General features: G+C 33.3%; 1 protein-coding gene across 4 annotated transcripts in view; it reads right to left on the bottom strand.

Annotated features, from left to right (window-relative positions):
• Positions 1-13,361, bottom strand: part of numb (NUMB endocytic adaptor protein) — a 58,813-nt gene that overhangs the window by 30,857 nt on the left and 14,595 nt on the right. For 2 of the 4 annotated variants that reach the window (XM_076409715.1, XM_076409719.1), the window contains exon 1: positions 275-964. The exons of 1 other annotated variant lie outside the window; for it this stretch is intronic. In XM_076409715.1, the coding sequence (XP_076265830.1) occupies positions 275-349 (75 nt within the window). In that variant the 5' untranslated portion in view covers positions 350-964. Of the gene's footprint in view, positions 1-274; positions 965-3,565; positions 3,684-13,361 lie in introns of those variants that run through there. One more of the 4 variants, XM_076409717.1, reaches the window with a different exon arrangement.

Genomic DNA, 13,361 nt, shown 5'->3' with positions numbered 1-13,361 from the left:
TATATATTAAATTAATAAAAAATATCCAGACAAAACTGCTACTACTTAGAGGGTACTACATAATGTCTTCCAATTAATTTTGAACTTATTATAGAGAAAATGCACTAATTTGTCTGCAATTCAACAGGCACAATCAATATCAGAAACTGTTAGGCAGTGAATTGGCCTTTATAAAACCATTTTAAAACCTTTTTTTTAACTCTATATTGTGTTTTTTTATAGCAATTGATGTTCCGTCGCCTCTTTTATTATCGTAAATAGCTTAAGAACGTACCGCTTGAACATCTCCGAATTTGGAAACATCTCGGGCTTTATCCAGGGGTATGTGATTCGATGGATTGTTACCCATAACTAAACGAAATCGATTCCAGTCTTGTGAAACTATCTACACCACTACCGACACAACGGAATCCTCGACCTCTTACAGGACGTATAACCCGCCTAGCGGCAGCTGTGCCCCATACATACACACACACACACCAACACTTAAAACCCCGCACAGATGCTAATATTCGAACGGAGTAAAAGGGACTTATGCACTACGATATCTCGTCGTCCCAGAGAAAAAACGGTAGCAATTTTTTCTTCGGTAAATTTTAACGTCTTTTACTCGGAACCAACCGGACGTCCTTGAGAATTCTTCGGGTCATCACTAGCGACGTGATCACGAATATTTTCGACGATTACGGTGAGATTTGAATGAAAAAGAGTCCGAGATGAACGGAAGAACCGTTTTCCCGAAGAGAGAGTTCAACTGGGAGTCAGGACACTAACCGCCGGGAAGTTAACACGAGTTTTCGCGAGAGTATCGGTACTATCCTCCTCCGGTGATACATTTAACGAATTCCGTCTTGTTTAAGCCCCCCAATATCGCGGACGCAGATCACAGAAACATCCCAACCGACTGACTATGACGGTTGAGAATCGAACACCGAAAGCATGAAGCGGTTGTACTAGCGTTTCTGAAAACGTCAGCCCAGGTAAACGTACCTAAACAGAAGTTGGGCGCTTCGATGACACCGGTCGTGACGTCGACGAGAATGTCAGAGGAGAGCGCGTGATTGGGTCGCGGTACTATGTCATTCTCGATGGGGTCGCCCCAGTGCTACCTTGGAACCGAGAGGATGAGGTAGATCGGGCGAGTTCGGCCGTTATCGGAGGCTCAACGTGTTCATATCGGACACATGTCAGATCCGAACGATGGCGATGTTGCCTGGTTGCGGGTTTTTGCCTCATCAGCGTCACCAATACATCACGAAAGGCTTAAGAATAATTAAAAACTATCTAAGTAATCAATTCGCATTACGTACAGTTAATCTCGATCAACTTTGTATTAGATTCAGACACTTTTCAAAATTAATTACATCTGACATTAGAGTACAATCATAATTAGCAAACTAATTCATTACTACTGTTCTGTTGTACTTACAAGCTTCAATAGACAAGCACGTGTACGGAATTAATACATCACTGTATATATTCCAAATTATTATAAAATCAAACTACTAAAATTAACATTAACATTTATTATTCCTGCGTTTTATGCAGTAGCTATATTGATTTAGCAACGTTCTTTTATGTTTTAAGATGAAATCTTGCATGCCTTCGTATATCCGTTTGATTTCGAAGTCGTCGTGTAGCTCTTCGTTGATTATGTAGCGTTAAGTATTGGTAATTAATCGTAGAATTTTGTTTTGGGTGCGTTGGATTACTAGTTTAATGTTTTAGTGCAACCTCATACTTTTGTGAATGACTCTATCTCTACCTAATAGACCTATCTCTGCTTTTAGGTGGAGTTGTAGAACCTGAACCAGTAGAGTTGATTGATTTTGAGTCTAATCTGACCTGCGCTTTCAATTGTATCCACCGTCGAGATATATGCCGAGGTAACACGGACAGATTTGGAGCTATTAAGCTGTATTTTCCGGTCTCTAGGTTCTCTGTAAAGCTTGTCGATTGTCACCTACGTCTGCCAAATGTTCCAAGTACTGTTTCTTTTGTTATTGAGATTTCAGTTCAGTTCAGAAGTGTGGAACTAAGTTATGTTAAACTCTGAATTTCCTTTCGAAAAGATGTGATTCCAGCATATAATTATATATAATATTATGATTTAACGGCAGTCTCTTAAATAACTTTATTATCTCAGATAGCAGAGAAATGGCCCTGTAACATTCGACTTGTTCTATAGGTTTGTCAGGTTTTTTGAGGATAATTATTTGGGCCACCATAAAGCATTCCGGAACATACTTCATTAACAAGCATTAAATATGTCAACATGATGATTGCTTTTCGTGGTAGCTCTTTCAACAACCCATGTGAAACGTTATAAATTCCAGGAACCTTTTTGAGATTGAGGTTTTTATCAATTTCCGTGATAATCTCTATTCGAGAATTTATATTTTCAGCTACATCGGACTGTTAGACAACAGTTATATCCACTGTAGATTCTATATCACACGATTGGAATATGTTAGCTAAATGTTGTGTGAATCAGCTTTTTGTTGTTGCCTCAAACTCATTCATTTCGATCATCTTCAATAGGTGGCACCCTAATAATTGTTTTTTTTAAATATTCTTTAATCTTTTCATTTATCTGATTACTAATTGTTTGGTCTACATCATTTCTGTCTCTGTATCACACTCTTCTAGCTTTTCGTTTATCTTTCATCAGTTCCTTAATTTCAAAAGTAGTTTCGAATCATCGGATCAATCATTGGATCGCTGTCATACCAACACCATTCTTACGACATGGTATCGCTAGAAATATAGGATACATTAACATATATTATATCACATTTTCTTAATAAAAACTCTTCTAATAAATTGAACAAGTGATTAAAATACTTACAAGTACCTGTAAATTAAAGGTTAAACCGAACTTTGATAAAGTTTTGATAAAAAGCCGATACAAATTATCTCGGTATTGCTTCTGATAAAGGGTGAATCATAAGACAGAAATTGGAATGTACTGACACAGTTTGTTTTACACAAATTTTATCTATAAACCAACAGAAAATATATTCAAAGTTGCTATTATTGCAATAACCAATGTTACATATTAATATTTGGACACTCCACAAGGAACTTACGTCTTTTTGAAATAGAAAAGTTAAAGTGGACTGTTTAGGTAATTTTTTTATTATAATAACCAGAGAGAACAAAGGGTGTGATATATCAAATTTCGAATATTCCCTTATACCCAACATTAAATTATTAATAACCTAATTCTTACTCATATCTACAACTTGAAAAAGTATCATACAATCATAGAAAAGTTAACTCGTCCCCTATATATAACGACTCATTAAAAATCTACCAAAGAACAAATTATATGAAATTAATTATTGAATCTAATTGATATCAGAGTTTAGAATGCTGTGAAAGAAACAGTTTTTTTTAAACATTTTGGTATGCACAACATTGAACATACAAGTATAATTAAAAAGTAATGACAATTATGTATTGTGTTAACGGCAAGGAACAGGTTCTTTTACAATGACTTAATATCCAACAAGTCATCAAACAAAAATACTAGGAATTTACCATTACCAAATGGGTGACTTACCTTAAAACCGTTAGACACTAGACAAGAGTATGAATCACCAAGTTGGTACTAATCAAACCGATAATTTCGGCAACAGCGCGTTATTTAGTACCGCCACAGTACGTACGTCACGCCTGATTTCGCTGTTCATTCATTGATTTTAGGTCACGAAGCAGGCCAATCGATTCCACAAACGATTTTGTAGGGAATGAAAAAATTGGTTCCGCAAAAACAATATTGTTTGACAGTTGAATTAATTAGTGCAATTAAATGCGATAATACAAAGTGAGGTTAGAAATATCGGTAATAACCGTCGAGAACTCATTTCTATTGTGATTTCAGGCTAATTGTTCCTCCGCTAGTTGTGTTCGTACTGTTCCCACAGCCAGAGACATTTCCACTATGATTTCCTATAAATAATTAATTAAACGTATTGTTGGTATTTACTAAACCACATCAAACAAATGACTCGCCGCAAAATACTAAGAAAACAAGAGAAACATGTGAAGTTGGTCATATAAGTATGATATCACAAATAATAAATGTGATATTAAATAAAAAAACGGAATATATTTATGCAGTGTGGTTTATATTTTCATAGAACACGTAAAATTTGTAAAATATATAATCAGTTTTTACAGACTTTTTAGGTGTAAACAAAGGGTGAATAAAAATCACGTAGTCCTAGTATAATCTAAATCTGAGTATTGCACACAGACTATAGAATGTATTACTAGCGTTTACAATATATATGGAATTTAAAATATATTGAATTTTCACTAACCTAAAAACTATTTGAACAGAAATGACAGCAAGAAACTTGAAAATAACGAGAAATCCCAAATTTTCAGGACTAACATATGCCAACATTTTTAACCTACAGGGTTAAGATAAAAATCTCGAAATATTAATATTTTTTTGCCAAAAAAAGTTAAAAAAAAACGGTAATCCACGTTAAATTGCTTTAGAACTTATACATTTTGAGAGACGTCAGAAAAACAGAAACCTACTCATTTTTGCAAAAAATCGTAAATTTTCACGACTATATGTATGGAAAAAGTGCCAAATTTTGTTACCTCTCAGATCAAGATTAAACTCCCAAAATATATATATTTTAGGTCAAAAGAAACTAAAATCCATGTTAAATTACCGTAGAATTTATAATTTTTGAGATACGGTACATAAACCGAAATGTGCTCATTTTTTCAAAAATCAATTATCTTTGTATAATTTAAAAAGTAAAGGTTCTATGAAACATATTACACCGCCATTCGATTCAGCTTAAAATTCTTTATAATTACAAATATTTTAATTACCCTGTGATTATTTAAACAGAAATGATAGTAAAAAACTTGAAAATGGCCAAAAATCGCAAATTTTCACGACTATATGTATGGAAAAACTGCCAAATTTTGTTACCTCTCAGATCAAGATAAAACTCTCAAAATATATATATTTTGGGCTAAAAGAAACTAAAATCCACGTTAAATTGCCGTAGAATTTATAATTTTTGAGATATGGGACATAAACAGAAATGTGCTCATTTTTTCAAAAATCAATTATCTTTGTATAATTTAAAAAGTAAAGATTCTATGAAACATATTACACCGCCATTCGATTCAGCTTAAAATTCTTTATAATTACAAATATTTTAATTACCCTGTGATTATTTAAACAGAAATGATAGTAAAAAACTTGAAAATGGCCAAAAATCGCAAATTTTCACGACTATATGTATGGAAAAAGTGCCATATTTTGTTACCTCTCAGATCAAGATAAAACTCTCAAAATATATATATTTTGGGCTAAAAGAAACTAAAATCCACGTTAAATTGCCGTAGAATTTATAATTTTTGAGATATGGGACATAAACAGAAATGTGCTCATTTTTCAAAAATCAATTTTCTTTATATAATTTAAAAACTAAAAGCTTTATGAAACATACCATACCACCATTCGATTCAGTTTAAAATTCTCTATAATTCTCGTAATTTTCATTAACCTGCAAAAACATACTACAGGCATCAGACCTCAACAACAACCTGAACATAATCAAATCTGTCGTCGAAAATCAAATAAAAGCCTTCATTATCAACTCATTATATAAACTACGTTCAAAGATCCCCATGTGAAATATTCGTGCTATTGTCTCCCAGATCTATGACATTTGTACAAGAGTTGTAACATCAACTATGACTCAGCTAGCTTACAGCGGCAATTGTCCGTAACGTTAAACAATTTACGGCCTATACGAACAATTTAAAGACAATCCCATAGAAATTACCCACGGAACACGCGAAGGTCACCGTATGACATAAATTTATGCGTAAAATTACCTGTAAAACATTAAGAACAAACATAAGTGATTGTATATACGTTCAAACAAGGCCTCTACAAGTTAATTCATTAATATTCACGGGTAACGTTACATCAAACCTAAAGATTTTCCAACTAAATAAGTAAAAGGAAAACAAATAAAGCTGTAAATGTGAAACGCCCATAGCAATTTCAGCATTATGAAGTCCATAAAACGGTATACCTTCTCTGAGAGAAATATATTTTCAGGTTTGATGGGAATTTATATCATTCGGGGTCTCGAAAGCTGTAAAATCTCCCAAATTACCGAAAATAAAAAAACAGAAATTAAAACAAACCTTGTGGAATATACTGATAAATAATGTATGGACCAGTTTTATCAGGTTTTATTTATTACTACTTCCAAGTTCATGTGATTTTTCTGGTAATAAATTGTGGTTTATTTAGTCCCAGCTGATGGGTAGGATGACGATAATCTTGCTGTTGTTGAAAATATTGTCTAGTGTAGTGAGGTGCATTTAAAAGAAAAACAGTAGTGCTAATACATAAACATTATGACACCATTTTTTTAGCTACATATTCATCATGTAATTAGCTCTTTTTTTAACATTATGACACCATAGACTGAGATAGAGCCGATGGGTCCTCCTATATATATACCTAGATTTAAGTTATTGTAAAGACAAATTGTAAGATAGGTTAGTCGACAACGACTAGTAACAATGTAATAAATGAATTAATAAAAATATATTGTCTTTGTAAATAAACTTCAACTTCAATTTCTACTATTTCTTCACGTCAGCCAAACCAATTTTACTGGATCATTTAATACTCTTGTAGTTCTTGTTGATTCTTGTGGTTGCTCTTGATTTTTAGTAGCTCTTGGTGCTTGTAAAACATGTAATTATTGACACAAAACCCTTTTGTAATTAAAAGGCTTGTTCTAAGCAATAGAAAAATTCGTAAAAATTAAATGGTACAGCTAATACAAATATTGAAAACAGAGAGAAAGTGTGGTAATTAAATTATATCAAATAAAAAACAATTCTGCCGTTATTGACTGTTTGCTGAATCACTGTTAAAGCGATTAAACCGATTCGCATCCGCAAGTACCAGAACACAACGGTAACGGTGGTTTATCCATCAGTTCCATTGTTTTAACGCCGAATTATAACATGTAATTAGGGCTAATTTACCGAAACAAGAACGCCTGGAAGTTTTCTAGACGCTGAATCGATCAACAGAGGCCAAGGCCCGCGATTTCCAAATTTCAATAATACCTATTTGATACACCAGCTAATATGTATAAGTAAAAAAGGGAACTGTTTTTTTAGGATATCAAACGCTACATATTCATCATGTAATTAGCTCTCTTTTTTAATTATTACCCTTAATTATTCAACAATATGTCCAGTGGGTAATAAGTATTTAGTGGAGAATAGCACGAATGCTCTTTCCAAGTTCTTAACACAAACACTTAAAGAGAAATTTAAAATACCGAGCATCAACAGTGGCATGTACACATTATTTTGGAACCGTTGAATGATGGTTACATTAGACCTGCTAGTAGTACTCTAAAATTGTATTGCATTTGATCAAATAAGTTCAAGAATAAATTCGTAATGTTATTTTGTTATATAATGATAATTCGGATTTAACAATTGTTGATATTCACTGGTGGAGTAGAAGTTACATGACTAGATTTTGTGACATTTTCTCTAATTCGCCATGTTTCAACCACAGTTATATTTTATTGAGATGTAACAGGTCACTTGAAAAGTCCCCAGCCTACCATAATAAAACACATTTTTTGGCAAAATTAGTTTATTTTTTCAACATAATTCCCTTCAAGGGTAATACACTGATTATAGCGACCCTTCAACTTTTCGATACCATTTTTTTAGTACGATTTGTCCATTGTTTCAAAATAGGTCTCAGTTTGCCATCGTTTTCACTGACTTGTGACGCGGTGCATTGTCTTGGTGAAGCATCACTTTCTTTTTCTTCAAATGCGGCCGTATGTCGGCGATTTTGTCCTTCAAACGGTCCAATAACGCTATGTAATAGGCGCTATTAGTGGTCCTTCCTTTTTCAAGGTAGTCAATGAAAATTATTCCATGCGGATCCCAAAATACAGACGCCATAATCTTACCAGCCGACTGTTGCGTTCTCCCACGTTTTGTTTGGTTCATCGTATGCAGTCCACTCGGATGACTGCCCATTGGACTTCGAAGTGAAATTATGGGGCCATGTTTCATCCATTCTCACATATCGACGCAAAAACTCGGATTTATTACGCTTCATCATCTTCAAACACTGCTTCGAATCATCAACTCGTCGTTGTTTTTGGTCAAAAATTAGCTCGCGCGGCACCCACTTTGCACAGAGCTTTCTCATACCCAAATATTCGTGAATAATATGATATACAGGTTCAGTTGATATCTTTAGAGTGTCTGCTACTTCATTCAATTTCAATTTACGGTCATTCAAAAAAAAGCATGTCCGGGAGCTTCATGACAACTAATCTCTCTTATTATTATTTGTTTAACTTTTCCGATAGTAATTTCCTCAGGTGTATTGAAATAAAGGAGAGTTTAAGGACAAGGTAATGTTCATGTTTAGATAGCTCAGACGGGAAAGACTTGAATACATTTTAGGTGATACAATATTTTCCAGAGCGAACAAATTAGTTCGCAGTTCGATCACGTTTACGTAGCTCTGCCCATGAGAAAACGGTCTTAAAATAAAATGTTTTCTTTTACCTGTAACGTGATTTCGTTGAAATATACTTTTAACACAAACAACGCAGGATGTAAAAAATGACTACGCCATAGACTAAACAAACATCGAAAAGAAAAAACAATTTCAGATAAGGTATGCAATAACTTAAATTGTACATTATAAAATGTTATTACAATTATTTAGTACGGATAATAGCCCCGAACGTTTACGAATTACAGCTTTTTATTAACGCTTATTATTAGTTTATACGGTTTAGAAGTAAACGGAATTAGTTTCATGACTCTTAAACAGTCCATTTAGATACATCTCCGGTTGATTAAACCGATTTAGTCGATGATTTTTAACCAATTTGCTCTCTGTGTAAATTATGGAAAGTGTATCAGTTGAAAGAAACACTTTTACTTTAATTTACTTTAATACTATTTTATTTTAACGAAACGAAGTTCCAAATTGTTGAAATTATTCTACAGAATACTTGCAGGGATTAATCTAATCGAATCTACCACAACCGGATTGGTGGCGCAGTGATAAAAGCGACAGGACGGTCCACATACTTTTGCGATAGTCGCGGGTTCAAATCCTGCTGGGACGTAGTCCCAAAATGATCCCAGTCATGCCAGTAACCAGGCTGGGTAAGACCAGATATTTTCTGGGATGATTTCTAAGTTGGTTTAAAGCCAGTCGGTTACGTTAGCCAGTCGTTAATGCCGAGGACCGTGGTTCGAAGCCCACGTTAAACTGTAGGTCCAGTACTGAAAAACCCCTACTTGGTAAAAGGAGACTTTAATAACCGATAATTGAAATAATAAACTAACGAACTAAAATTACTGAGTATATTAAAATTCCCGTGTATCTAAATCGGTTACAAGTTCAACAGAAGCCAGAACGAAATTCAATATGTTTGAGGTTTTCACTCCCAAATTGCGCATTTCAATCAACCCCTAGCAAGGGAGCGAGCCAAGCGACTTAAATTATTTGACCGTGTGGGGCTTGAGCGTTTACCCAAATGAAGTTGTCTGTTATTTAAAAAAAAATCAACCACTCTAGAATCTCTATATTTAAATTTTCACAAAAATTATTTTCAATGAAAATTATGGACAAAAACATTTGAAACTCCATATAAAATTAAAAACAAACTTACATATAAAAATACTGGATAATTTATAGACATTCGAACTTATCTACACACAAGGGCTAACCTACTAATAACTGAGATGGATTGACTCTTGTTAATTAATGATGAAAAACACTATATGGTTTTAAGTGAACAGTAGTGCAGTCTTTTACTTGTCCGTTTAACATCAATTAACCGCATTGGCTGTTTGGATTAATTTTTTATAGATGAAATAGTATATATAGATAATATTAAGAATAGAGTAATCAAATAAGGGACAATTAAATTAAGACAACTTTGCTAAATTAATAAAAGAGATAATACCTACATTATCAAAGAGTCCGTTTACATCTCATTAATATCAACCAGGAAATAACAAAATACGTTCTCATTATTGAGTAATTAGCAGTAATATCTAAGGTTTTTGAAAAACTACTGTTGAAAAGAATAAAACTGATAATAGAGAGAAAAAACCTAATACCAACACACTAGTTTGGGTTTATTAAAAGCACTCATCAATTGACCAGGTCTACATAATAACAGATATTATTGAAAAAGCCTACGAAAGTAAAAAGTATGCTCAGCTATATTCTTAGATGTAGCACTAGCCTTCAATAAGGTTTGGCATGAAGGCGTTCTTGATAAACTACAAAAAATGTTACCAAAACAACACATCGAACTATTAAAACCGTACATTACAACCAGAATGTTTAGAGTCAAACAAGAAGAAACTTACTCTACAATAAAAGAAGCTAAAGTAGGTATACCACAAGGAAGTGTACTGGGGCCAATGCTTTATCTACACTACACTTGTGATATACCACAAATGGGGAATATTACGATAGCTACATTTGCTGATGATATTGCGATTATAGCTGTCGGAGACAATAGTGAAGAAGCCTCACGAAAATTACAACAGGCAAGTGACAATATAAATAATTAGACACAAGCTTGGAAAATAAAAATGAATGAAAGTAAAGTTCACCTACAATCAGACCGTATAAGCCCTAATAATATTAACTAATACTATCATTCCATATAGCAACAACGCTAAATATCTCGGAACTGAAAAGAACTGGAACTGAAACATGGGAAAATGTACTGGCTAATTGGAAGAAAATCACAATTATCAGTACATAATAAATTATTAGTATATTAGCAAATGCTGAAACCTATATGGACATACGGAGTTCAATTATGGGGATGTTCTGCAAAGAGTAACATAAATAAAATACAAATTTTTCAGAACACAGTCCTGAAAAGTATTGTGGGCGAACCCAAATACTATAGGACTGATTACCTACATCGAGACCACCAGTCAGTCCAGAAATCAAGAGAATTGTAAGGGAATATGAGGAAAGACTCCATTCTGATGAGAATATTGAAGTATTGCAGCTTTTGGATCCACCAGAACAGGACACAAACTCAAAAGAATCAAACTAACTGATCTTGTGTAGTGTTGTGCAGTGAGGTGCATATAATAAAAAATACAGCAGTGACATGTACAAACATTATTTCAACAGAGAATGAGACAGGGCCGATGAGTCCTCCTAGTTATATACCGAGAGTCTATTCAAAGTTACACCAAACTAACAAAATCAACTCTATAGTATAGATTTAAATTGTAAAAAAAAGTATATTTATTAAAGATGTTGAAGAAGCTGCCCAAAAAGTGTAGGAGATGTTGATACGCAAGAGATAATCAGTTTAGATAATTTGTCTTTCATCTATCTTTATTAACATATTATAAATTGTTTCATTAAACTTAATTACAACCTAAAACAGTAACAATTAGGATTAAATTATCTAAAAACAATTTAATTAACAAATATTACTATAATAACAATTCACAAAATAATTTCACTCGGATGGAACCCAAAATTTCGAAATAATAACCATAAATGAAAGGAGCCATTCCACGGAAAATATGGTAAATTAAAATTTATTCCAATATCCCCGGAAGCTTTCCGAATATCCGTTCCAGCGTCATTCCATTAGCAGGACGGCTCTTCAGGATTGTATTCGTTTCAAATTTCCTGCAATGTTCTCTCGCCGGCACTCAGCAAAGCGGAATCTTGAGATCTAAAAGCGTTTCCTAATTCTCGAATACAGTTTCCTTCGATATTTTAGTAATTTTTTAAATCGTTCTACGTATTTTATTGAATTAATGGCTTGTTGGAGATGAGCTGCAAAGTTTTTCGAACTACTTTTTCTATGAAAACACACAAAGCTTCACGTAAAATTATTTACCATCATAACAGAAGAAATAGACAAATTGGAACTGGTTTAGAATAGAGGCTGAAGGATATTTAGCTTTGGTTTTTTTCTAACGTTTATTGAGAATTATTATTTTTAGGACATTTTTGATATATCCGATATATTGAAAAACGTTCACTGCCCTAGAAGTCGACTACGTTTTTTTCTGATTACAACAATAAAATATTTCTAATAATGCTTTTTAGCGTGTGTCCAGTTTAGGTTTTACTATTTTTGACAAAAAAAAGACAAAACTTAACAGTAAAAAAAACAAAGTACAGCACAAGCAGATAAAACTATGTCGATAAAAATACACATGAAAATGTTTAATTCTAATAAGAAGCAATTAAAACCCCTTTTGCTCACCTAGACTTGAATATTATAAAAATTAAATATCTAGGCACAGTGATTGTTCAAAGTTGTAGTTCACCCATAGACTTTAAAATGCAATTGTCACGAAAATCGCTCAATAACAGTAGGAATATTAGTCAAGATCGTTTCTCTCTTCCACATTTAACACCCTTTGACTTTTGATTGATCTCATATCTCAAAAAAACTCATGGAAAACTATTTACATTTAACCATGTCATCATGTTAGACAAAAAGCAGAGCAAATCAGATTCAAAATCAAACAACTGTACTGGTGAGTAGGAAGACACTCTCAACTTGATCTAAAATCAAAACTCAAATTAGTACACTAAACATGAAACCGACCAAGGTATCCAAAATAAAGCTCTACGATTAAATACCAATGCTTATAGCTACGTATCCAACGAAGAGCTGTACGATGACCCCGAAATCAAATGAATATGCGAAGTGATCCAAGATTTCGTTTTAAAACATGAAATAAGGTTGCTAAATCGGGGTAACATGGCAGCAATACAGCTACTGGACAACATGTAAGAAAAAAATGAAATGTAAGAAATTTGTAAATTAAAATTGTACTTATGCATATCTAATGTAAGATGTGATCAATTAATTTTACCAAATAAATAATGCCCAAAGAGATTATATTGCTTTTTTTATTATTTAATTATTACATTGTTGCTAATCATTTTCGACTAACCTACAATTTGTCTTTATTATAGTCTTTAGTGAAATAATGTTTATACATGTCACGGCTGTATTTCTTATTATATGCACCTCATTACACAACACGACACAAGATCAGATGGTTTGATTCTTTTAAGTCTGTGTCCTGTTCTGGTGGTATCCAAGAGCTTCTATACTTCAATATTCTTATGATAATGGAGTCTTTCCTCATGCCCCCTTGCAATTCTCTTGATTTGATTGTGAATAATTGAAGGTCTCGATGTAGGTAATCAGTCAGTATTTAGGTGCGCCCACAATACCTCTCAGGACTTTGTTCTGAAAAATTTGTATTTTGTT

Source organism: Rhynchophorus ferrugineus, unplaced genomic scaffold, assembly GCF_030347505.1.
Source record: "Rhynchophorus ferrugineus isolate W39M unplaced genomic scaffold, kcgeb_rfMv2 rfM7, whole genome shotgun sequence".
In the NCBI taxonomy this organism is placed as follows: domain Eukaryota; kingdom Metazoa; phylum Arthropoda; class Insecta; order Coleoptera; family Curculionidae; genus Rhynchophorus; species Rhynchophorus ferrugineus.
The sequence above is the reverse complement of the archived record's forward strand: the minus strand, read 5'-3'. Positions and strand labels throughout refer to the sequence as shown.